We start from the raw sequence: 24,690 nt of genomic DNA on the forward strand, positions 1-24,690 counted from the left end.
TAGTAAACTCCTTATACTCTATGCATGTTTTATTAGTCTATTTGTCCTGTTTGAGTCAAACAGTCTGATCACCTCTGTTTTAATCCACTTTCTGCAACACTGTTGGAAAACATCTATGAGAGACATTACTAAACTGGACAAGGGATATACACATATGCCAACACACAGTTTAATACCATTTCTCTTTTTCTGGAGCTGCTGTTTAAGGGAATTGGTTATTTTTTCTTCATCGTACATTTATGCCTCTGGATTTTGGGATCTAACTGCACTCCGTGTGTTAAAAGCAGGTTGCAAAGCCTTCTGAGGGGATGCAAGTAGCCCTTCTAAAGCCAGAATAAATAATCTGACTTTAATGAAATAATACTGACTATAGTAACACATTTACTTTGAAAAATAAATGTCTAAATGGGAAGCTGGGATAGTCAAGTAACCAGTGTGTATGTGTACAGCTTTCAAATCACCATCTACACCTGTGCCATAAACTGATACCAGAAATAGGCGAAATGAATACAATGCTGTTATTACTCTTGTTATTATTTTACAACATTCAGGAGTGTGCAGATGCTTTACAGTGCTGATAGGTACTGTCCCTATTCCCACAACAGGGGCAGCAGGTGGATCTCTGATCCCTCTAATTCACTGTAGAAATCTTTACACGGGTTAATATATTTGTGGTCATCATAAATTTCATGCTTCCTTCCTTCCAAAGAAAAAGCAACCAGGGAAGGGAATCTGACTTTCTTTTGAAGTAAGAGAGTAAATGTAAAAAGAGCTTATTTAGCCATAATCAGATATACAATATAAAAGAAAAGAAAGCTACCTTTACCTGTGAAATAAGACAGACTTGACAAGTGTGACAACATCCCGACTGGCATTGTACCCTGCACAAACAATGGCAACGTGGATGGTCTGTGGGAGAAAAGGAACAAAAAGAACAAAAATTAAAGCCTGCTCTGGTGTTCTGTCATTCATTAAGGACAGCACATACATGACAGTGCTATTATTTAGTGCGGCGATTGTTAAAGGTTTGAGGGGGCGTTTTGCAGCTGTTTGCAGCCCACTTGAGGCAGTTTGTTAAAAACATCTTAATTGAGTTATAACACCATTATCATTCCAAAGTCATTACTATCTCTAAATTACATCAGATGTCTGAACAAAATTGCACTTATTAGCTAAAAGCATATGTGTGTGCGTGTGTACACACACACACCCGTTCAGCAGCACAGAATTCCGAGTATGCAAACATGCAGACACTTTAACCTTCTGAAGTTTAAAATTATGTCTGATAATTAGAAGCAGATATGCTTTTAGAAATTTTGCATTATTTCCATCTTAAGGACAGCTACTAAGGAGAGGGAAAGCAAGTTCTGATGGATGAGCATGAGTGGGAATATTGGTTTGCCAGGGGCTGGGTGCATCCCACCGACAAGATAGGACATGAGCTCTGAAAGCAGGTGGTCGCTTCCCTGTCTGTGACTACCAGTACGGGCTGTACTGGGCAGTGTTAATGTGAAGTTAAATACAACCCCCCCCACACACATTCTCCCCACCCCAGCACCTTGGTAAATTATCACTTATTCTGCACCTTCTTGCCTCCCTTTTAATATGAGGCAGAGGTTTACTCATCTCTTCAAGAGGAAAGGGAAAATTGAAAAGGCGCTACTAGTCATTATTATTAAGGTAGTAAGTAATAATTTGAAAAACGCTGTTAAGTTACTCTTCTCTGGTTTTAAAATTAGCCATTGCTATTCCCTGGGGACAAAAGAAAATTAATCTTAGGAAGTTTTGTCTCCAGCTTCTGTATTTTTCTGTTTCTTAGTGGTCACAGAAATGAAGCAGAGTTCACCATGCTGACAGCACAAAGCTGCGACTGGGGACACAGCTGTGAAACTGCAGGGAAGCCTCATTTGGCTTCCATTTGAAGCTTGGTTAGCTGGTTTCTCACACACACTGCTCTCATTTCCCACAGAAAGCCCACTACGCAGAGAACAAATGAGGAATTCTGCCTCCTCACATAGTCATAAATTCCCAAAGTCTGGCTTGTAACAGAAGCAGATTTACACAAGAGGTGGCATGCGTTGGGCACGTCTAAAGAGTCCATAGCCCCATCCATTAACATCGCCTCGTACAGGGCACAATTTGAATCATATAATTGCCAAGTGGCTGTGCCATTGCGCAGCCCCCACGTGAAGATCACAGCTGCCTCCAGCCCTCGTGTGCCTCACAAGCTGAGGCACATTGAAGATCTGAGGTTTTAAGAGGACTTGAATTAATAAGGCAACTGTCCGTCCAGAGAGGTGTGAGAAAGAAAAGATATTGCAGTACATTCTGGCAACAGCTCTGTGAGGTATCCAGCACTTTAAATTTATGTTAAAGTCAATGGGAGTTGAGCATGTTCAGCACTTTGCAAAAATTGACTGTGTTTCTCTCTTGTGATAACAATAGGGGAGAATGGAGGCTGCTTATTAACGACTTTTATTGCAGCAGTGGTTTGTACCGTATTTATGGGCAGGGGTTCCTGTGGGTGCACAGATTCCCGACACTGCATGCACTGCCTCCTCTCTGGTTGCCACCTGGTCTTTTTCAGGCTTTTGGAAGGCCTAAGATTCTTCTCTTCAATGCCAATTAAAATCAAATTAACTGAGAATAGTTTCATGCTTGCTTTAAACACCTCGCCTGAAGACACTGGACCAGACACAAACATTTTATGGGTTTTGACAGAATAGCACTGTCATATCCCTGTCAACATCACTTTATACTACCTCTACTTGCCAGAAAAGCTCTCCTCACAGCCTCTCTCTCCACCTTGCAACTCCCCTCAAAATCAGAGTTTATTCTGTCAAGGACTCGCCCACATCTGTTCTCCTCTTCCTAAATCAGTCTGTTTTGAAATTAAAGCATGCTTTCCTCGCTGTCTTCTAGCAGGTGCTGTTGTCTTGCGTGCTGTTTCAGCCAGGACGCAGTGAGAAGACAGCACTTGCTGCTCTTCTGAATGTCCTCCTCCAGCTGAGACACAGGCATCCATATATACTTTCTGCTCAGCCTCTCTGCGGTGTTTGATACTACATATCACTTCTATTCCTGCCGGCAATCAGCTATAGCAAAGAGCGATAATCCTCAAAGAGAATAGAAACATAGGCCTTTTTTTCTGAAGTTTTTGCCTGCAGCATGCTGCAAGACTCAGTCTGTTCCCCTCCTTTTCTTGATTCACTTTCCTCTCCCTCATTGTTTAACTGTTAAACAAAGTCAATGGGAAAACTCATAAGTCAACATGAGGTCATCAACCTGAATGGCCTGCAGATGTTTGCATCCTAACAAAAAAAGTTTTATTTCCGTTTTTTTCCGTGCTTGTTCCAAATATGTGTTTGGATAGAGAGCAGCAAATCCTGGCCAAGACAAGGCAATAGTGGCTGGAAGAAGAATGCACTTCAAAGAACTTGCATCCTCCTGAGTATACTACTGTAAGCATCAGCTCCCAGATTATGAAATTGGTCAGCAGCATCACAGCTCTCTCAAACTCCTCATTTTCCATCTGCAGATGGCTAGAGGATTGTACGCCCATCCCAGCAGAACTGGCCACTGTGATTCACACAACCCCTGGACTCGATGACTGCAGCTAACACCTAGAAGTGAAGCCACGTAAGCAAAGAATGTTCAAACTTCCACAACACGCAGCAGCCTGTCTGCTTGGTTCAACGTGTCCCTCCGAACATCTCACACCGAGGCTCTGCATGCTACACTTGCTCCTCACTGTTTGCAATCTGTGGTAATTCTAGTTGCCAAACTCCTCTAGCCTGGATAATCAGAAGTCACTGCAGGACTAAACTGAGCTTCTTGAAAGTGTCCATCCTCCTACAATGCTCTTTTTAAATGGAATGATAGACATGTTCCATCACTAGTAGATGCTGCAAGAAGTCTGGACCAGGCCGTTCACTGGAGCTGCTTTTAGACAATGGAAGTCATTGCAGCAACGGATTAAATGACGATACATCTTGCTTTCCAGACTCAATGAATTCTTCCTGTGTTTATACATACGGATACAAATAGGTAATCAAAACACTGTGGAAGTCAATCACGCTGTTCTTCCTACAGGTTGGGGGATCAGGGACACAAGAAGAACTATTTTTGGTTTTAAATAGTTTAGGGAGCACTCAGGCCCTTAAATGCTTCAAGGCATTTAAGGAAGTTTAGCTTCTTTAGGAAAGGGGGTTTAAATAATACCAAGGTGCATGCTAACACAGTTTAGAAACCATTACTTTAGCCACTTCAGACCAGGAAAAACTGTTTCTAAAAGCAGTATTTCATGTAAGTCCATTCTGGGGTAATATTAATGGAAAGAAAATATCCAAAACAACATGAAGAACTGGGCCTTAGATCCCATGCTGATAAGGAGTATAAGGTGCCTAGATAAACAGATGTTATTTTTTTTTCCTCCTCAGGCTACATTTTGGAATGGTGAAATAAAGAGCTTAACAAACTCTAATTAGTTCTTAGAGCTAAAAATAAACTTTGGTAAAACATTTCATACTTCAATAATTTTCAAGTAGTACTAGCCAGGCCCTCCATTGCAGTTATGTGGTTAAGAGATAGTAAAAGCATGTTACAAAAATGTAAATATGCCACAAATGGTTCCCAGAGGCAGGTAACATCTGCTTTTCCTGGGTTACGGTGCTTAAGTTGGTGGGGGCCTGTTCTTTGTGGGTCTGGAGCACTACACATGTAACCCTATTGAGCAACACCACTGAGAATAGTAACAATACAAATATGCCTGTAAAAATGCTTCAAGTGTTAAGTATTCTGCTAACTTACTAAATGCTATGCTGCTAATTAACCTTTTTCTAATATATAATATCTTTTAAAAATATTTATAAATGTACACTTAATTCAAACGAAATGCCCAGTTTATGGAGGCACAAGCTGGAAAGATACTGGGATAATATCGTAAGAAAGAGTCATATAATTCTGTTAGCTTCCATTGGCTTTATGCTCTCCTTCTGAAGCCTGTTATTTGTGCCTACGCCTGTGTAAGGACTACTCTTACTTCTGTTTCCAAGGTTTGTGTTAAAATCATCTCCTACTAGGAAGGCATGACAGGGATCTGCTCCCTCCAGGGAGAAGGCCCTTGGCTGGAACTCTGTTTTTTTCTTGCAATATAATGCTGGTCCATTTTATAATACCAGAAGAGCTCTCCTGCAATGCAACAGAGTAGGAAGCGGTGGCTGGAATGCAACAAACCCACTACTGTTTGATATAGACCACAATTATTATCATACAGATTACGCTTTATCAGAGATTTAATGTTAATTCATTGTAACTGCATTTTCAAATGTTTTAATCATCACTAAAGACCATCCCAAATTAGATTTTGTAATATTACCTTCAGTAAATCTCAAAGAACTGACTCAGTGAAGTAAACAACCTATTCCTAGCTCTGTCTCCCCCAGAGCCCCAGTATTCTTCCAGAACCCTTGTCTTTTTCTACCCAAGTTGTTGACTCTTGCTGTGATATATTCCAGGGTCAGAGGCTAAAAAAGATTTAGTTTACACTTCTGAAACACTGAAAACTGAGGGTGAATGGAGTCAAGATACTATTCACACAAACACGGAACCAGAATCTACAGTAATAGGATAAACGATGAGACCCCTGGCAAATCTGATAATAAGGAAGTTTAATTTTAACTTCCATTGCTATTACTGAATTACTGAGTGAATTCCTTAAGAAAAAGAAGAAAAAGCTATTTCGTTATCAAAATAGTGTGCGGTGAGATAGGGGGATGGCAAATAAAGTGAGGTTTCGTATTTTCTATAACCATTGCCTCCAGCACATGCTAAACCCCACTGAGCAAGTAAATTTATTGGCAAAACACATTATAAACAGAAAGGCCGCTTAAACTATTCCTCCTTTAAGCTGCTATTTTTGTGTCCCAAATTGGTTGGTACATTGAATAACTGAGAAGGGAGATTCAGCTCGTCACTCCTTGGCATGATAATAAGGGAGAAGTGAGGTTTGTTTATTGATGGTCTGAGCCTTCCCTTATTAAAAGAAATGCCAAAATGCTCACAGGGAGGAAAATCAGACCCTCATTATCAGGAGGAGGGAAAATGAAAACCAGACTCCTCCTTTTCCTTCTCCTTGAAATAACGTTGGTTCCTTTTTTCCACACTGACGGACAAAGATGTCCAACTGGAAAGCAATAATTCATTTTTAAACGATATTTGATATCTGCCCATTAAACAGACTTTATCTGAAGAGATAATTAGGACTTCTTTTTCTCTCCCACTTACTTTCTTTCAACTTTTATCTTCCCAGTGGCAGAAAGCAAGATAAAAGGTGATATGGCATTACCCTCTTTGTAGAAATAAATGGAGGAAGTTATTTTTTATACCTTCACCAGCTGTGACTAGCACAAGGCCTTTAAGCAAGACTTTCTGATTTGGATCTATCCATATTGAGAACTGTCATCATTCAGATATCTGACAACTAAATAGCTGGATGACATCCACAAAACTACTGGCATAAAATGGGGAAAGCCAAACCAAAGCAACCCCCCAAAACCTTCTTAGAAACAGATCTCGTGTTCCCTGCAGCTCACCACATCTCTTGTGCACAGCTCTCGTTCCACAGTAACATCCAGATACACTCGTGAAAGTAACTCAAAAGCACAGGCTGGCTCCATAAGCCACAATTTAATTAATGGTAAACCCTGAACTGTTCTAGTACAGATGCACAAGCAAAGGAGTAAGGCTTTTCAAAGCACTGTGGTTGCTTTCATTTAATTTAGAAACACACGGGGTCAGTTTGCCACAGGTCGTTCTCAGCACAGCTGTACTGAAGTCAGCTTGGAACAAGGCTTTGATTTTTACACCAGGTTTGGGGACACAAGAATGAAAAAGACAAAAAGCCCTGATCAAATAATAGCTCAAAAGATATTCAGATGATTGAATGTTTTAAAGTTCTAAAAAAAAGAATAATTAAAAATTATCTCGAAAGTTGCGCCCAGTAGTCCTTTAAGAGGCTGGTTTCTGAGCACAAAGTTTCAGGGGGAAGGAGACAGGAATCTGCAATGTCCTCAAAGCATCAAATCAATCAAGTTTTTCTTTTTTTTTCAAATCTACCAAGTGTTTCTGGCAGGTTCCTTGTGCTTATTTACCTCACATTTTTCCACTGCTGGCTGCTGCCCGCACTCGGAGCTGTTCCCCGCCACAATGCCAGCCCGCAGGCTCTCGCTGTCACCCGTCCCCTCCTCCATGGAGTAGGTTTTGGAGTGATTGCCGCGGTGGTGCGAGGGGCTGCGGCTCTGCGCCAGGCTGAGCTGCTTGCGAAGGACGCGGTTCTCCTCCTCCACCTCCCGCATGCGGACTTCCAAGCTCTCGCGCTCCCGCTGGCTCGACGCCGTGTACCGAGGACTGTGGGGCTGGGATTCAAGCGGAGACAACGACACTGGCTTCCCATCTGCAGGAGAAGGAAAGAGAACGCTTCTGTCAGAATACACTTGAAGTGGCGTTTTCCTTTAATGTCAGCATCGTGAGGCAGGGATGTGTTTCAAATACAGCCACGTTTTACGCAGACTTGGCACTTCAAGGCGACACTTAAGTGCGTGGTAAACTTGGACAAATGCTGAAGTTCTATGAGCTACAGGTCCTGCTAATTTTAAAAGCACGCTAAAAGATAAGCATGTGTTTCTTTTGTTCTGGATAGGGCCGCCTGCCAGCCTCGAGTCTGGGAAGACAGTCAAGAACAGAAGGATTTAATTCGAAGACAATTAATATATAGTTAAAAATATTTTAGAAATGTATGCAAGACAAAATAATTTTCCTATTCCCCATTTCCTTCACAGTCAAGCTACAGCATTTTGGTTACCATTTTGTGCCAAACAGTAGTCCCAGCTGACTCACATGTGAGGAGCAGATGGTTTTTATTCAGCAACACAGTATTATGTGCTTGCTGAGAAATAAAGAGGTTCAGAAGGACAGAAACATTAAATACACGTGTGGGTCAAATTCTGGAAAAAGACAACAAGGGAATTTTGAAAAAAAGCAAAATGGTTCAATTCAACACCTTAAACTGAAAAGTTATATTCCAGAAATATGAAACACTTCATTTTCGCATTTTCAACAGGTATCTTCTTTGTTCAAAACAGCATTATAAAATGAGCTAGATATAAAGTTTAAAAAAGAGATAAATTAACCTGAAAACAATGTCCATAACCAAAGATGACAATTGCAGCACATTCTGCCATCACTTCCCCATGCACTACTGCTACCAACTTTTAAGGGAGCAAATAGGGAGGCAGCTGATGTGTTTTCAAAGGAGATATATTTTCACATAACTTTAATAAAGCTATATATACACACAAGAGTACAAATGCTTGAAAGGTGGTAAAAAAACCTCAAACTAAACTACTGTTCAAAAATGTTCAAGTGAAATCAAATTGAAACAAAGCAAAAAGACAGTGAGAGTTATCCCCAGTGTCATAATTAGCAAGACATTCCTTTACGGTGAAGATATGTGAGTATCTTATATTAAGGTATTTCTCTGAAATAACTTTCCACCTGCATGTATTAAAAAAAAATATTTGCTATTTAAAAATTTTTCCAGTGCAGAGTCCCTTTGGCTTTATCAAACCAACACCAGCTTGAGTTGTTTAGAAAATGGAAATCATGCAGTTATTTTTTAGCAGTTCTCCTCAACAAGTACATTTCTCACCCTCTGACTCAAAACTATCTTGGTGATATGAAGACCTGGTCATTGCTTGTTCTCTTCCATTGTTTCATATTTACATGAATGGTGAGCAGTTCTCTACACTAAGTTAATGAAAAAACAGCTATAGAAATCAAAACCTCACTTCTAATTTCCACTGTTGAGTTATACAGGTGTACACACTTCCTGTTATCTATATAAATAGCTATCCTGGTTTTAATACACAATTTGGATAGAATATCTTGCATTTGCTTGTAGACTTTCTCCTGCAAAATTTTTCTAATTTATTATTTTTACAATTGTCGTGGTTTGAGCCCAGCCAGCAACAAAGCACCACGAAGCTGCTTGCTCACTCCTCTGCCCCGGCCCCGGTGGGATGAGAAGAAAAACATAAAGGCAGCTCATGGGTTGAGACAAGGACAGGGAGGGATCACTCACCACTTATGGTCACGGGCAAGAGACAGGTTCAACTTGGGGGAGAAACAAAATCAATTCAATTTACTACCAATCAAGTCAAAACAAGGATAATGAGAAGTAAAACCAAACCTTAGAACACCTTCCCCCCACCCCTCCCTCCTTCCCAGGCTTGACTTTACTCCTGATTTTCTCCACCTCGTCCCCTCAGTGGCACAGGGGGATGGGGAATGGGGGTTGGGGTCAGTTCCTCACACCTCGTCTCTGCTGCTCCTTCCTCCTCAGGGGGAGGAGGACTCTGCACTCGGCCCCTGCTCCACTGTGGGGTCCCTCCCATGGAAGACAGTTTTCCATGAACTTCTCCAATTGAGTCCTTCCCATGGGCTGCAGTTCCTCACGACCTGCTCCAGTGTGGGTGCCTTCCATGGGCTGCAGTCTTCCAGGCACAGCCTGCTCCAGCGTGGGCTTCCCTGTGGAGCGGCGGCCATCTTGGAGGGCATCCACCCCCCTGCTCCGGCGTGGGGTCCTTTCTCCCCGGGCTGCAGGTGGGCATCTGCTCCCCCGTTCCCCTCCATGGGCTGGGGGGGACAGCCTGCCACCTCACCGCGGGCTGCGGGGACATCAAAACCTCCTCTGGCACACCTCCTCCCCTCCTTCCTCACTGACCTCGGGATCTACACAGGGGTTTCTCTCACATTCCAATCCCCCCACTCCCTGCAGGTTCCCCTTTCTAAACCTGTTCTCCCAGAGGCGCTACCGCTGTCACTGGTTGGCTCGGCCTTGGCCAGCGGCGGGTCCAACTTGGAGCTGTGGAAGCTTCCAGCAGCTTCTCACAGGAGCCGGCCCTGCAGCCCCGCCCCTCCTACCAAAACCCCGCCACACAAACCCAAACCAACCATTAGCAAAGCTTATGGGTACATCTGAGCTTGAAAAATGTCTCAAGACAGATTCTGAAGCTTGGCCACTGATATTTTGGAACTTGAACACTCAAGCAAATCGTTATTAAAAAGTAAATGACAGATTTGAAAAGCCTGCACATCACGGGTGCAACAATAGAGAAATGTCAACATTAAGGACAGAGCCACAGTACAATTAGAATTGCAATAAAATACTGAGGTATCTTTCTCCATCCAGCTTGGAAAGCATGGAACTGAAATTGTGCTATTTCTCAGCTGCTGATATCTCAGCTAGGTAGACTAAAACTCATTTGGATGTGATTATATTGCATTCCTATTACTGGACAGCAAGAGCGTACTGTGTAGACACTCTCAGATAAAAAGAAAAACAGCACTCTTACTCACCCACACAACAACTAACCTGTGTTATCATCAGACATACAATTATAATGCAAATCTAGCTAAAGACTTCACTGGCAATCATAATTCCCTACTTGGTGAATATCCAGTATGGCATAGATGTTGCTTATCTCCTCCTATTCTAGTCATTGGATTCTGCTGCCTTCACAAATAATTACCAGAAAAGGTAGCAAGATATGGAAGTAAATCTCAGAACAACATTCATCACAATTTCAAAATATGGAAAAAATTTAGACATCTCTTTAGCTATTCTATGGACATAAATCAACAGGTCAGAAATGTTGCTTTGCCAAAATTAAAAATGAACAAAAAAGGTACCATTTGGTACATCTGAACAATTGTAGCTATATTCATGAGAACAGCTAAACTGTTTCTACACAATATTTAGAAGAAACAGCATAGTCTGAGAAAGAGACTGAAATATCACCTCACTGCCTCAGACTGGAAGTTGCAGCAACTAATGAGACCAGCTCAGTGTTTATGCAGCCTTAGCTTTAAATGCCAGTAAACTCCACTACTATCTTCTCAGTAGTACATATTTCTGCTAGTATGTAAAAGGCAGTAAGGAAATCATGTCAGGAAATACACAACCAGCTAGCTTCTTGATCTGAAATATATAAAGAGTCGAAATGTATTGATTTACTATAAAAATTATCCATGTTTTCTTATATAGTGCTAAGTGTAAAACATTTTTTGGGATGATCTCCTCAGGGTTCATACAGCTGGACAAGCCATGTTTTGTTACTAACATTGCCGATTATTCTCAAGTGTATGTTGATGTATTTGGTATGTTCGTAACACCCCAACTCCCTGCTGCAAATGATAATGTGAAAATTCCAGGACCTGTTTGAAATAAAAGTATAAAATCAAATGTGAACTGAGTTTGATCTTAAGACTGAGAAATCAAATAATTTTTGTCATAAGTGTTGAGACGGTCTAACTCATCATTTTTGCACATCTGAGGTTGGCAAGGCTGGTGGCAAGGTACTACTTGATTTAGTCCTATTACCAGAGACTGGACATATGAAGGTATTTTTATTTCAGTGAGCACACAGACGTGGCAAAATGCCTCCTGGGAGCTACTGCCTAGTAGGTAAACACCGACACATGCTACCCTGATCTGCTTCTTATCAGTTTTCAAGGCAATGCAAGGACTGTGTGTTTCACCTCATCTTTGAAGGAGTAGGTGGACTAATGTGAGGGACCACTAATATTTGATTGACTGTGTGTGCTGCTTGGTAGAAGAGTTAAACTGATTGCACTGCACTTGAGTTTTATAGTTTTAAGTAACTGGCAGAGTGCTCTGAGCTGATGTCTAGGCACTTCTTATCTAATCTAAATCAAAATAAAATAACATAACACATAATGAGGTCTGTGTGACTTTGGGACAAAAGAACTCCCAGGGAACGCTGCAAGGAACATTGCTATGCTCTGAAGCAAGTAGTACACTTTTGAATGGTGCAATAAATAATAATAAAGCTATTATTTTTTATTCTTCATTTGGGATTATTGCTCTATTTTGGGGCCTTGGCAGTCTCGGCTTTAATTTTTTTTTTTCTATCTGTGTCAAGCCTTTTACTTCAGACTTTCTGCGCTAATACAACCGTACCAAAGAAATAAAAATGACCCGCAAAATCCCACTGTCCACAAAAAACTCAAACATAAACCTGAATAATTATTTGTTTTGGGTTTGTGTGGCAGCGTTTTGGCAGCAGGGGAGGGGCTGCAGGGGGGGCTCCTGTGAGGAGCTGCTGGGAGCTTCCCTGGCCAAGGTTGACCCAACCAGTGATGGCGGTAGCACCTCTGGGATAACAGATTTAAGAAGGGAAAACCTGCAGCGGAGAGGGGATTGGAATGTGAGAGAAACCCCTCTGTAGATACCGAGGTCAGTGCAGAAGGAGGGGGAGGAGGGGATGTCCCTGCAGTCTGTGGGGAGATGGCAGGCTGTCCCCCCCCAGCCCAGGGGATGCCCCCCAAGATGGCTGGGACTCCAGGGGAAAGCCCGCGCTGGAGCAGTCTGTGCCTGAAAGACTGCAGCCCATGGAAAGAACCCACGCTGGAGCAGTTCATGAGGAACTGCAGCCCATGGGAAGGACTCATGTTGGAGAAGTTCATGGAAAACTGTCTTCCGTGGGAGGGACCCCACAGTGGAGCAGGAGAAGAGTGAGGAGTGCTCCCCCTGAGGAGGAAGGAGAGGCAGAGACAAGGTGGGATGAGCGGATCCCATCCCCCATTCCCCTGTTCCCCTGCACCGCTGAGGGGACGAGGTGGAGAACATCAGGAGTAAAGTCAAGCCTGGGAAGAAGGGAGGGGTGGGGGGAAGGTGTTCTAAGGTTGGGGTTTACTTCTCATTATCCTTGTTTTTATTTAATTGGTAGTAAATTAAATTGATTTTGTTTCTTCCCCAAGTTGAGTCTGTCTCTTGCCCGTGACCATAAGTGGTGAGTGATCCCTGCCTGTCCTTGTCGTGACTCACGAGCATTTCTTTTATTTTCTCCTCCCCATCCCACTGAGGGGGAGGCTGAGTGAGCGGCTTCATGGTGCTTTGTTGCCGGCTGGGCTTAAACTACAATTATTATTTCATGGTTGACATCAGTCAATGACTTATCATCATAGTAGGTCCAACAATTCAGAAAACTTGTCAAAGTGCAAGTTATGAATTCTCTGGATTATTGAATGCTTCTGTATGTGTGGAGTCACCTGTGTTTAAGGCAAGAGATTTCATTAAACCTTACTTAAGCAGCGCACCTTAAGACACTGGAAGAAATAAAGCCTACAGAAAGCAGTTTAGCAGTTTATTTGAAAGGAGAGGGACTGAAGCAGTGGAATTTTCTTATATACAAAACCTAAAGGATAAGCATTAACACTAAGTTCCTAGTTTTACGGTTATCAGACTTGGAGAGGTGATAGTCCTGAAAAGAACCCAGTGGCATTGGAAGCTTCCTGGGGAGAGGGCCACAGAAAAAACAAAGTTTAGCCAAGGGTTAACTGCAGGGCTGGATAAGGGAGAAAGAAGCAGAGTGTAGGAAAGAAAAATTCACCCTGATTCTGAGGAGAAGACAAGTGCAGAAGTAGGGATCCGGAATTTCTCAGACAACCCCGATCTGAACTCAAATGTTTAAAATTTTGTTAGGAACTACCTGAGGTAGACAAATTTATGTAGCATGTTGTGGGATTTTTTTCCTTAATTTTTTACATTTCTTTTGCTATCTTAAGTGCAAACTACTTGGGTTTTGGCATTTTTACAACATCTAGAGGTTTCTATGTGTTTTAGCTATTATTCCTCCCCTGCCTAATAGCATGTAATGCCTTTATAATGAATTAACTGATGACAGTGAACTCTAGGCTGCCTCTGAGATAAGAGGAAGTTATGCGGCTCACAGATAATGTTTCAGTCTGACTACAAGATACAAGATCCATTTCACATTTGTTCACATTTGAAAATTCATATTATCAGTGCACGCTTTGAGGACTAGCAGTATAACAATTTTAACCAAATGCCAACATACTGCAGAAAGAGCTGGGAAAGCAGGCAACCACCCTCATGAATTTCGCCCTGTTAAGGCCATGAGCAAAATCATTTGAAGTTCATTCCACAGTTATTTTTTTCCCCAGAAAGACGATTGTAAAGAACTCCATAGACCCTAAGGGAAAATAAAAATAAGAAGACTGCAGTCTGGACTACGGAGACATAAAAGCTCTGTGTAAGCAGATAAACTATCCCTTTTCTTTTCGAGCTCTAGCTCAGCTTTAATCATCTAACACCTTAGGACTCTATGCACTTCTGCTCAGCTGGATGCTCTGGTAGGTATTGGTTATATGGGCAGCAATGAATGAAGTTCTTTTTGTTAATAGTTTGGTACTTCAACATATATGCCTCCATGAGTAGGTGCTAAGGCATCCCAAGGTGCCTATTCTCTCACTCACCAAGGCATTTTTTTCTCCAGTGCCGTTTTGTGAATCACTGCAGTGTGATCTCAGCTGGAAGTAGAAAACCTTGCCCAAATAACCATCTTAATAGTGGAATATAGTCTAAACAATTTACTCCAGATCTGTGAACACAGAACTTCTTCATTCTAACATGAAATGAGGCAAATTCGAACTTATGCTTCCAAGTTTCAGTGGAAGAAAGTTGTGCCATTGAAAGATGTCACAGCAAGAACACTGAATGCTGATGTCCACTAGACAGAGACAGCACAAGAAGTGACAACCAAGCCTTTCCACACTGCCCAAACAAGTTTCCTCAGCTCTGACAGAAAAGCTGCTCCCATCAGTATTAAGCATAAACCCTTCTTGGGATTTGGCAAGGACAACATATGTGCTAAATTACATGTTCATTGGTAAGAAGAGACTGTTTCCACACGAGACACCAATCAACCATCAGCCTTCGACTTAGGCAATAGCAGTTGCACTTAGGCACTTCTGCATGTCCTTTAAGTGCTAAATCTGTGTTCACTTCCACTGCTGTTAATGGTACTTAAGCACATGCTAACACATTTTATTGAACCCAAACCTGAACCATTCAGTTCCACTGCAGGCCAGCCTTACTTAAAGCATCACATTATTGCCTGCTGCTCATATGCAGGGAGACGGCCTCCCACTGTCCTCTTCTTGAACAAAAGAGCCCTCGACAGTCAGTGGATTTGGAAATTAAACGTATTGTACACAAAACCCCTACACCCACAGAATATCAGGTTTGCAAAGTGTATTGGGTTGGCATGGCAAGGTTTTAGTAGCAGGGGGGCTACAGGGGTGGCTTCTGTGAGAAGCTGCTAGAAGTTTCCCCTGTGTCCAACAGAGCCAATGCCAGCTGGTTCCAAGACGGATCTGCCACTGGCCAAGGCTGAGCCCATCAGTAACGGTGGTAGTGCCTCTGGGAGAACAGATTTAAGAAGGGGGAAATAACTGCTGCACAACAGCAGTCAGAAGAGAGGAGAATATGTGAGAGAAGCAACCCTGCAGACCCCCAGGTCAGTGCAGAAGGAGGGGGAGGAGATGCTCCAGGCACCGGAGCAGAGATTCCCCTGCAGCCCTGGGGAAGACCACGGTGAGGCAGGCTGTCCCCCTGCAGCCCAGGGAGGTCCACGGTGGAGCAGATCTCCACCTGCAGCCCAGGGAGGACCCCACACCGGAGGAGGTGGGTGCTCGAAGGAGGCTGTGACCCCATGGGAAGCCCACGCTGGAGCAGGGTCCTGGCAGGACTTGTGACCCCGTGGGGGACCCACGGTGGAGCAGGCTGTGCCTGAAGGACTGCTGCCCATGGAAGGGACCCAGGCTGGAGCAGTTCATGAAGAACTGCAGCCCGTGGGAAGGACTCATGTTGGAGAATTCATGGAGGACTGTGTCCCGTGGGAGGGACCCCACGCTGGAGCAGGGGAAGAGTGTGAGAAGGAGGGAGCGGCAGAGACAGTGTGTGATGAGCTGACCCCAACCTGCATTCCCCATCCCCCTTGCCCCACTCGAGGGGAGGAGGTAGAGAAAATCAGGAGTACAGTCGAGCCCGGGAAGATGGGAGGGGTGGGGGGAAGGTGTTTTAAGATTTGGTTTTATTTCTCATTACCTTATTCTGATTTGATCAGCAATAAATTAAATTAATTTCCCTGAGCCGAGTCTGTTTTGCTTGTGACGGTAACTGCTGAGTGATGTCTCCCTGTCCTTATCTCGACCCACGAGCTTTTTTTTATATTTTCTCTCTCCTGTCCAGCTCACGAGGGGAGTGACAGAGCGGCTTTGGTGGGCACCGGGCGTCCAGCCAGGCTCAACCCACCATAAAAGTCAAACACTCAGAAGTTTGGAAATGTGAGAATGACTGTCTCCTGTCCAATCTTTGCTGTCGTTCCCTTGTGCCTGATGACAGGATCATTAACTGCGTGATCACCACTTTACTTCCAAAGAACCTTGGCATCAATGTGTGCACAGGATGGATGGTGCTCACAGCTGTTCAGTAGCTTGTTTCAGCTCATCATTCAGTTTGTGACCACACATACCCTACTCTGAAAAAAGACTTATTTATTCCCTCATTGGCCTATTATACTCATCCCTGTAATACTTGAATGCAGCACAGGGATCAGTGACTTATTTTTCAAAGTTATCTTTAGAAAAGGTGGTACTATCAGTCCCTCTTTACAGGCAGGGCAGAGAAGTTTGGAGTCATTAATGCCAAAATAAAATACTAGTTTTGGATGCACAATTGAGATGGTTCTGATGTAGTTTTTCAACAAATAAGCACCTTTCCTGCACTTCATTTGTTCAGAGGACAGACCTCATCACCTGCATATGCAACGGTATATGCTTAACATTCTTGTAATGTAAGAGTCTGCAAGCTGGAAATGCAGAAAATGGAAAAAAAAAATAGTTAGCAGTCACTTGTAATAGCTTTGTTTTATGAACATCATGTAATGAACTCAGTGGCAGAGGCAGAAACAATTTTCCAGGCCAGAGTCAACTTCATAAACTACAAAGCTGTCCCTTTTCTTTCGATGCTCCCCTGCCTTGTTCATGACACACCTTCCAGTCTCTTTAAATAACTAAACGGAGTGGTCCAAGAACCACTCACCACATTGCTGCGTTTGCTCTGCACACAAAGTGAGGAAGGGGTTGTGTCTTGGAAAGAGTTAGCAATTGTACCGTCAATGATGGCATCACGATGCACAGCTGCAGACAGCTGTTCATGTGGTGGCTGAGAGAATGTAATTCTGGTACTTCTAACAGGGATAAGAGGGATGGTAAACAGTAAAAGACTCTAGGTAAAGAAAAAGCATGTAGGAACAGAATGCAGGAAGAAGGAGGGAAAGAAAATCTAAACATATTCATACATCTTTCCTGAAAATGGATGTGGCTCCTTTTAATAGTTTTTTTTTCAAATGAAATATTAGCTTATTAGCTGTTATAAATGTTAGCTTATTAGCAAATTTAAAACAAGAGCCCGTAAGTCTTAAAACAATTTCCTCATTTCCTTGTCTAGAATACAATAACTTTTTTTTTTCTTTCTTCTGTTTTCTTCTCATTCTTCCTTTCCCTGCTTTGCACTGCCTTGGCAAAATATATGCCTCTCCCAGAAAAGGACTAAAAGTAATGTTTCCCCCTTTCCATTGGGAGTGGAGATGTAAGAAAATAATGTCTTATCAGAATAAGCACTGAGTGAAAATAAGATTTTATCAGGGACTTGGCTTGACGAAGATAACATGTTATCAAGAGGGGAACTTGGCAAAGATAACACGTTATCGATATCAGGAGTAAAGCTTGGGGAAAATAATGTTTTAATACCTATTAGATTCTAAATAAGCCATCTGTGCTCTTGATGAATTGTTATTTTCTCCAAGCCCCATTCCTGTAAAGACGCTGATTTTTTGGCAAACCACTTCTGTAGAAGTTGGGAAAGGAGGGGATAAAGAGGAGAAAAGGAAGCCCTTTCTTCACAAAGCTAGAGGGATATTCTCTCTCTTTTCAGAAGCTTTGCATGCAGGTAAAGACTGCCAACGTGACAGCTCGGAAGACTCAAATATTCAGACACCAAACAGGTATTGCAGGGAAAACTCCTACAACAATGTTCTGCAAGTATACTGCAGAGAATCCCGAAACAGGAGAAGGGGGTCAATACCCTTTCTGTCCTTGACCACCCTATGCAGGCTCAGAGGTGCTGCCTGTAGTATTTTTGGCAGAAGCACTTCTCTACAGAGCCAATGACCGGCCATCACTTAGCAATGACTTTTTGTCATAAACAACCACATCACAATTAGCAGTGGTCACTTGGGGGCACAAATAAATGACCTCTTTTAGATCAGTTGCAGACATTATCACCATTCCGTTAGAGATCACCATTCCCACAGCTTAGCTGACCCAAAGGGTCACGCACCACTTCTTACCTCCTGCGGTGCAAAGCATCCAGCTCGGTTTAGGTGGTCAGTGGAGCTAGTTTTAGCTAGCCCGATTGCCTCTGCCCTGAAACATTCCCCTCTACCACCTCCACTACGGGGGTAGAGACAAACCACTGTCTAGTGAGTGTCTGTGCCCCGAAGCTGAAACCTTCTGCAACTCAATTATAAATCTTCAGAGTTACAATCCGGAGTTACAATGGCACCTCCTGGAAAACAAGAAATCCAATTCATAGTAGGACGGACCACTAACTGCCTTAAATGGCAGAATGTGGGTGAATGCCACTGGTTATTCATAGGAATGGGCAAGCAGGGAGTAATTAGAAGGGAAGCTGTGGAGGGACTGTAGGAGTGTGATGTGAATAATAAAGCACACTTAGGAAAAGGCATATGAATGATATCTGCAGGGTAAGTATTTGTAGCCAGCTGAATTTCCCTGGTGTACAGTAGGAGTGGGAGGGAAGACAATGGGATCTGTTAATCTGAAGATTTCCTATGGAGGAGCTGAATCTCTTTTTTCATTAACCATTTGGATATCTTATGTCCAGAGATTTCTCTATGTTCAGGTGTGAGCTTGGTGTTAAGGTAACTTCGGAGGCCCTGATACAGCAGAACACATCATCAACAGCAGGCATCCATTACAGCTCTCTAAGGTAAAGAATGTGCCCAAATGCATCCCTGCAGCTGTACACAGTACTGTGACTATCATTCATGGCAGTGGGATGTAAAAGACTGAAACCATTCTATGTTGGCTCTGCTCAGTAAAACACTGTGGAAGAGATAGGAAGGGGAAAAGTCTGAAATACAGCATTTTATGGTGTTTTTTAAGAGTACAAAAAGTACAAGAAATAAGCATCTATAAGCTTAGAAAAGATTATAAAAATACCTATAGGTTTCTACAATTGCCACAGTAACCACAAGCATGAGACAAGTATGCTCAATCAAAGCCTAGTAGTAGTTAATTCAGATTCTGTTGCTGATGATTAGCCTCAGCTGCTCATCAATAGAGACTCCAGCTGATAATTATTAAGTTAAACTTCTGAGCAGTATTTGCATATGTAAAGCACGCTTTCCCTGCTGAAGCAACAATGGATGCTATAATGCATTTCCTGATTGTACAGCACTTGGATTTGGGGAACCTGGGAAAGAGAGTCTGCTTTGCATATCCTTCCTTACCCTCATCAGGCTAACCATTCAGAAGAAATGCACTTACACATACTGACATCTACAAGCTAGAGCAAAAAAAGAGTGCTAACCCTGCATAAGAGGAAAAATGCAACCATTCGTTTCAACCAGAATATCTCTAATAAGAATAATATAAGACAGAGCTTTGCATATCCCTCAAAACATTTACCTAAGCTTCCTTACAACCTGCAGAATGTAACAACTGCTCTGTGACAAGACGGCCTGGTCACCTCAAAAGACATGCAGAAACTCCAGCGGACAGATTCAGCCCATTAATTCCTAGCGACCTCCAGATGTGGCCCCCTCCTCCAAAGGAATATTGAGAATCATTATGTGGTTCTCTGTTTAGCCTTTTCTCATATCACTTTCTCCAGATCAGAACTTCATTTCCTGAATGTGATTCTTGGTCATCAGTCATAGCCGTGCCCTCCTGGTTAACTGTAGTATCAAGAACACAGATAAACACACACAATGTGTAGATTACATTTATGGGTGCAAGTCTCCATGTTTTCATAATTATATGACAGACAAGGCATGCCCAGATCAGCTTAATACCAGAGGAGTTCATACGCACATTTGCTTTAAGGAGAAGGAAACGTGGAAAAGAATTGGGAAGATCTTTATGGAATCCATAACGCGACTAGCTGCCCCCATGTCGCTACCATACCACTTTGGTTTAAGAGTCCATCATAGGCTTACTATTAACAGACCTGAATGTTTTTTAATCAGACAGCAACAAACAGTAGAACAAAAGATGACTGAGTTTGGCTTTGGTTAAACATGGGAGATGGGTTGAAAAAACGAGGTCTAAGGGAACGCAGGTGGTCAGCCTCTCTGAAAGCCAGCATTTAGGCTCTTAGGTGACAGTTTAAAATTTAACTACAGCAAAATTTATGTGTATGGCTAGAAGTCACCTGGTAGCACTGTTACACACAATGTCAAAAGTTGATTTTCAACACATCTGCAGAAATTCTGCAGTATTAGTTCAGGCTGGTTGGTGCTGCTGAAACCTGCTGGAAAGCTTGTTATATCCCTTAATCTTCCTTGGCACAGAGATGCCATTAGAAAACCATGTGCTGGTATTTTGATTGAGGCTGCTGGAAAAGGAGATTGTCTGAATATTGAATACTGACAAGGATTGTTCAAGGATAAACAAGTAAGTAAATAAAAAAATCCAAATTCTGCACCACATCATTTCTTCCTTAGCAGGAACCAGATCTGTAAGAACTTCAAATCTTATAGAGCTCTAGGCAACAACAGATAAGACCACGTATATATAAAGGCAAGTAGCAAAGAACATATTTTCAAAACAATGATTTCTTTCTGAATGTATCTGAAGATTACACATGCAGACAGAAATGTTGCAAGTTCATATTTCTAGTTTAGTATGATGTTGTGAAATAACATCGGTGTTATTTCACTGATGACATACCAGTGTATAAGTTATCAATATCTTTCAGTATTGAGTTGTCTATTTTCCCCACACATTCTCGGCGCTTTTCATTTGCTGCACCTGTCATTTCAGCCACTTCAGCCCTGAAGAACAGTGAGGGGAAAATGCAAGTAACTGCACATTCAGAACACATGAAGGCTGATCAGTGTTATGACATTTATCTTCACTTATGACAAGAGATAAAATAACTCATGAGTTAGTTTCCCATCCTCCTCATGAAGAAAAATGTCATAACAGATCATCATGTACTATATATAGCAAAATTTTTAACACACTTCATAGAGAAAAAAACATCACAGCACTGATGCAGATGGTAGGTTACATGTCATGGCTATGACATCAGAAATGAAACACACAGCATTTTAAAAAACAGTAGATCATAGAATTACAGAATGGTTTGGGTTGGAAAGGCCCTTAAAGCCCATCTAGTTGCACCCCCCCTGCCATGGGTAGGGACACCTTCCACTAGACCAGGTTGCTATGCTTAATAGAAAAGTAAGACATAATATAAAAAAAAAAAACCAAAAAAACCCCTAGAACAACAGCTCACAAATTAGCTAAAGGCAACTAGTTAAGATTATTTGCAAAAGTTACAATTACATTAAACAGCAATGAGCTGTCCATACAGTTCATTGGAATCCTAAATAGAGTTTCACGTTTTCTTATTTCCCCACATTTCCCAAATAGAAAGCCACAGGTGGCCAATATATTGTGTTTGATAAAATAATACTTTTCTACTTAAAATCTCCAAACCGCATAATATACACAAAAGGGAGTAATGAAATTCAAACAAACAAACAAACTAGAAAATGTACCTTTAATTCTCATGAAATCCCCTGGAAATCAGTAGTGGTTTCAGAATTAGCTTCAGTGTGGCCAGGTATCTACCCCAGGACTACAATCTATTTTTGGTGACCAGACTCCATGGACATGTAATATGGAACCTCTTTTTTGCATTAACTTAACATTTACCTTTTAAAAAAAATATTTGGCTTTAATGTATTAGAGATGCTCCTTCTACAAAGATATAATAAGTATGTACAGAACTAATTTTATATCAGATATATCAGGTAGATAGAGATTTTATTTCAATCAGTGACCTAGGTTTCCTATAAAAGATGAGGAAATTACTCTTCTTTATGGTACTCGTTTTGTTACGAAACTGAAGACAGCATATCAGAATCATAATCCTATTTCAAGTGAGTCAAAGGCAACACTCAGTGACTTTGATGAAAACAAGCATAGGTCTAATATTTCATGATATTCTGCATGCACACAGCATGATGTCGTTACTCATTTTTATGTTGTACCGTCGCCGTACACAGCGCTGTACTGCGGGAGGTCAGAATGTGGGCCATATCCCCTGTGCCCCATCACAAACCTGCCGAGCTTCCTGTGCAGCAAGCAAATGAAAATTTTCATTTTTGAGCAGCCACAAGTTTATTAACGTTAAATATCACCAACGAACAGCAAGATTTAGATGTTCTGCCTACTAAGATTTTGTCTTCTAATAGATGAGGTATATCTTTGAGACTAATTCACATTTCTGCTCCAGTGCACAGAAACATCTTAATGTATGTTTAGGATCCTGAATAAGGATCCTAAAGAATATGCCTAGTCTTGTGTAAGACAGCACTGAGGTTAAGACCCACTGACATGCTTACTTACTATTCTAAAATAAAGTTGCTTTACTCAATCAGGGCAGCAGTGCTCCATATTCACAGGATCTGCATGTATTTAAATAAACACGTTCTCTTTTTTTCTCAAGTAGATCTCTTGTTTTCTAAGTTTTCATTATCTCCAGGAATTTCTCTCAAATGTAGAATATACTGTAGAATATACTTTAATAAGTACAAATGAAATACTACAGTGTAGCATTTTTAACGATGTTTTTGTTAGGTAGACTGTGAGCAGGGCTGATGGCTACAGGCTTTCCACAGTGACGTATACGATCAACTAATTGATTTCTATGACAAGTTTTTGCGTTGGGGTAAAGAGAAGATGAAGGTGGAGGCATTTGCAAAAATTCTTGTAGTGTGTTTAGGAGTAAATGGGTTGTGTGTAGTGGCCAATTACAGTCTTGCAATTGCCCTTTATTTCTGTTAATAGACTTTCACTAAAATATCTATCCATCTTCCTTTGCTAGTGTAATTATAGATTTATTCATTGCTATCATTTGAAATATCATTGTTATCTTAAAGTCTAAGTGGAATAGATGGAGACTTGACCAAAACTGTTTCATATTAAAAAACCAAAATCAACACACCTTATGCCTAAAGAACAACCAGACATGGAAAAAACCAATAGGTCAGCTACATTAAAAAAATGTTGCAACTGTAAAAGTCCTTTAAAGGTCAAGCTAAAGAAGAAACAACAACAGTAAAAAAAAAAAAGAGAGAGGGACAAAAAAAGTAGCTTCCCTTCCCATCTACTCCCCTCTTGTTCTAGGAAAAGGGAAGGATCTTAATCATTATTTTTAATTAAGTAATAATTTAATAATTAAGTAATTTGAACTGATGTAGACACAGGAATCAGCTGTTAAGAACTGACATAGGATAAGGTTGAGGAGTGACTGCTAGAAGGACATTGCTTATTTCACCCTTCTTGTCCCTCTGAGAACAGGCTGCTGCGATACATACCCTTACAGTAAGTAAGAAAACATGGCCTTCTCCCTTCTAAATTATGACCATCTGCCCAGGAAAAACTAAGGCAGACAACAGAATAAGAATACTTTATTGTGGTATTATTATCAAATTTACTTTTTAAATTATACTGCCGCCTGGTCTTAACTATCATTAAAACAGTATGGATATTGAGTTATACCAGCTCTGACTTCATACGCTCCTCTGAAGAAAATCCTACATTTCTGTCAGTATATATGTATCTTGTCCCTTACGGTAAAATTCCACTTCGCAGGACAATTGAATGTGATTTCTTATGTTTTGAGAGACTGTCTTTCCTCTTTTGAGAAACTGTAATTTCACCAGGTATATATTTAAAATTCATACTAGCGCCTTATCCTAGCACCTTCTATGGAAACGATTTAGTTTCTTATTTGATGAGCACAAATATTTATTATAAAAGCCATCAGACAATGCTTTGGTTTCTTTTCCTAAATAATCTGACTGAATCCAATCAACAGGGAAAGTAAAATTCCAGACTTGCTTAAAGACCGCATAGGTCTTATTCTACTCAACTATTATGTGACAGTCATTAAATCTTATTCCAACTTGGAACATTAAGAAGCACACAAGATGTAAGAGTGAGCAAAGAATTTGCTGCCTGCATTCAGTATTTCCAGTTCTTAAAATTGTATTTAAAGTCTTGCAATATTTTAGATTTACTGGAAAGTCAAATCTTGGAGTTACATGACAAAATATCAGCGCTTTTTGCTTGTTTGTTTCCTTTGCAGTAAGATCTCATTTTCATCTCTGCAGGAGAAAGCTGAAAAAAACATGACCTGTCTTGATGAAAAAATCAGGAGACAAAGCTCTTAAAAACTTATAATTTTAGATATAGTGAATGATGACTGTTGAACATTTTGAACTAGCAATGGCAGTTTTTTATTACGACTGTTCAAGTGACTTGTGCTTTACTATGATGGGTATGTTCTGTAACAGCAGACGCATCACCTAGGGTGGGTACATGGAAGGGCCAGCACCTGTGATAAGCTTGTGCTAACTATGGAGCAGCCATCAATTCAGCCTGAAGAGCATTTACTAAGAAAATCGTAAATGTTGTTGGGCA

General features: G+C 41.4%; 1 protein-coding gene across 1 annotated transcript in view; it reads right to left on the reverse strand.

The window, feature by feature from the left end:
* The window catches only part of LARGE (like-glycosyltransferase), a 206,257-nt gene that overhangs the window by 143,819 nt on the left and 37,748 nt on the right, over positions 1 to 24,690 (reverse strand). Inside the window, exons 2-3 of the mRNA XM_010585370.1 lie at positions 7,152 to 7,453; positions 827 to 909 (exon numbers count right to left, since the gene is read on the reverse strand). Coding sequence (XP_010583672.1) covers positions 827 to 909; positions 7,152 to 7,453 — 385 coding nt within the window. The remainder of the gene's footprint in view (positions 1 to 826; positions 910 to 7,151; positions 7,454 to 24,690) is intronic.

This window comes from Haliaeetus leucocephalus, unplaced genomic scaffold, assembly GCF_000737465.1.
Source record: "Haliaeetus leucocephalus isolate CR32 unplaced genomic scaffold, Haliaeetus_leucocephalus-4.0 Scaffold101, whole genome shotgun sequence".
NCBI lineage: Eukaryota > Metazoa > Chordata > Aves > Accipitriformes > Accipitridae > Haliaeetus > Haliaeetus leucocephalus.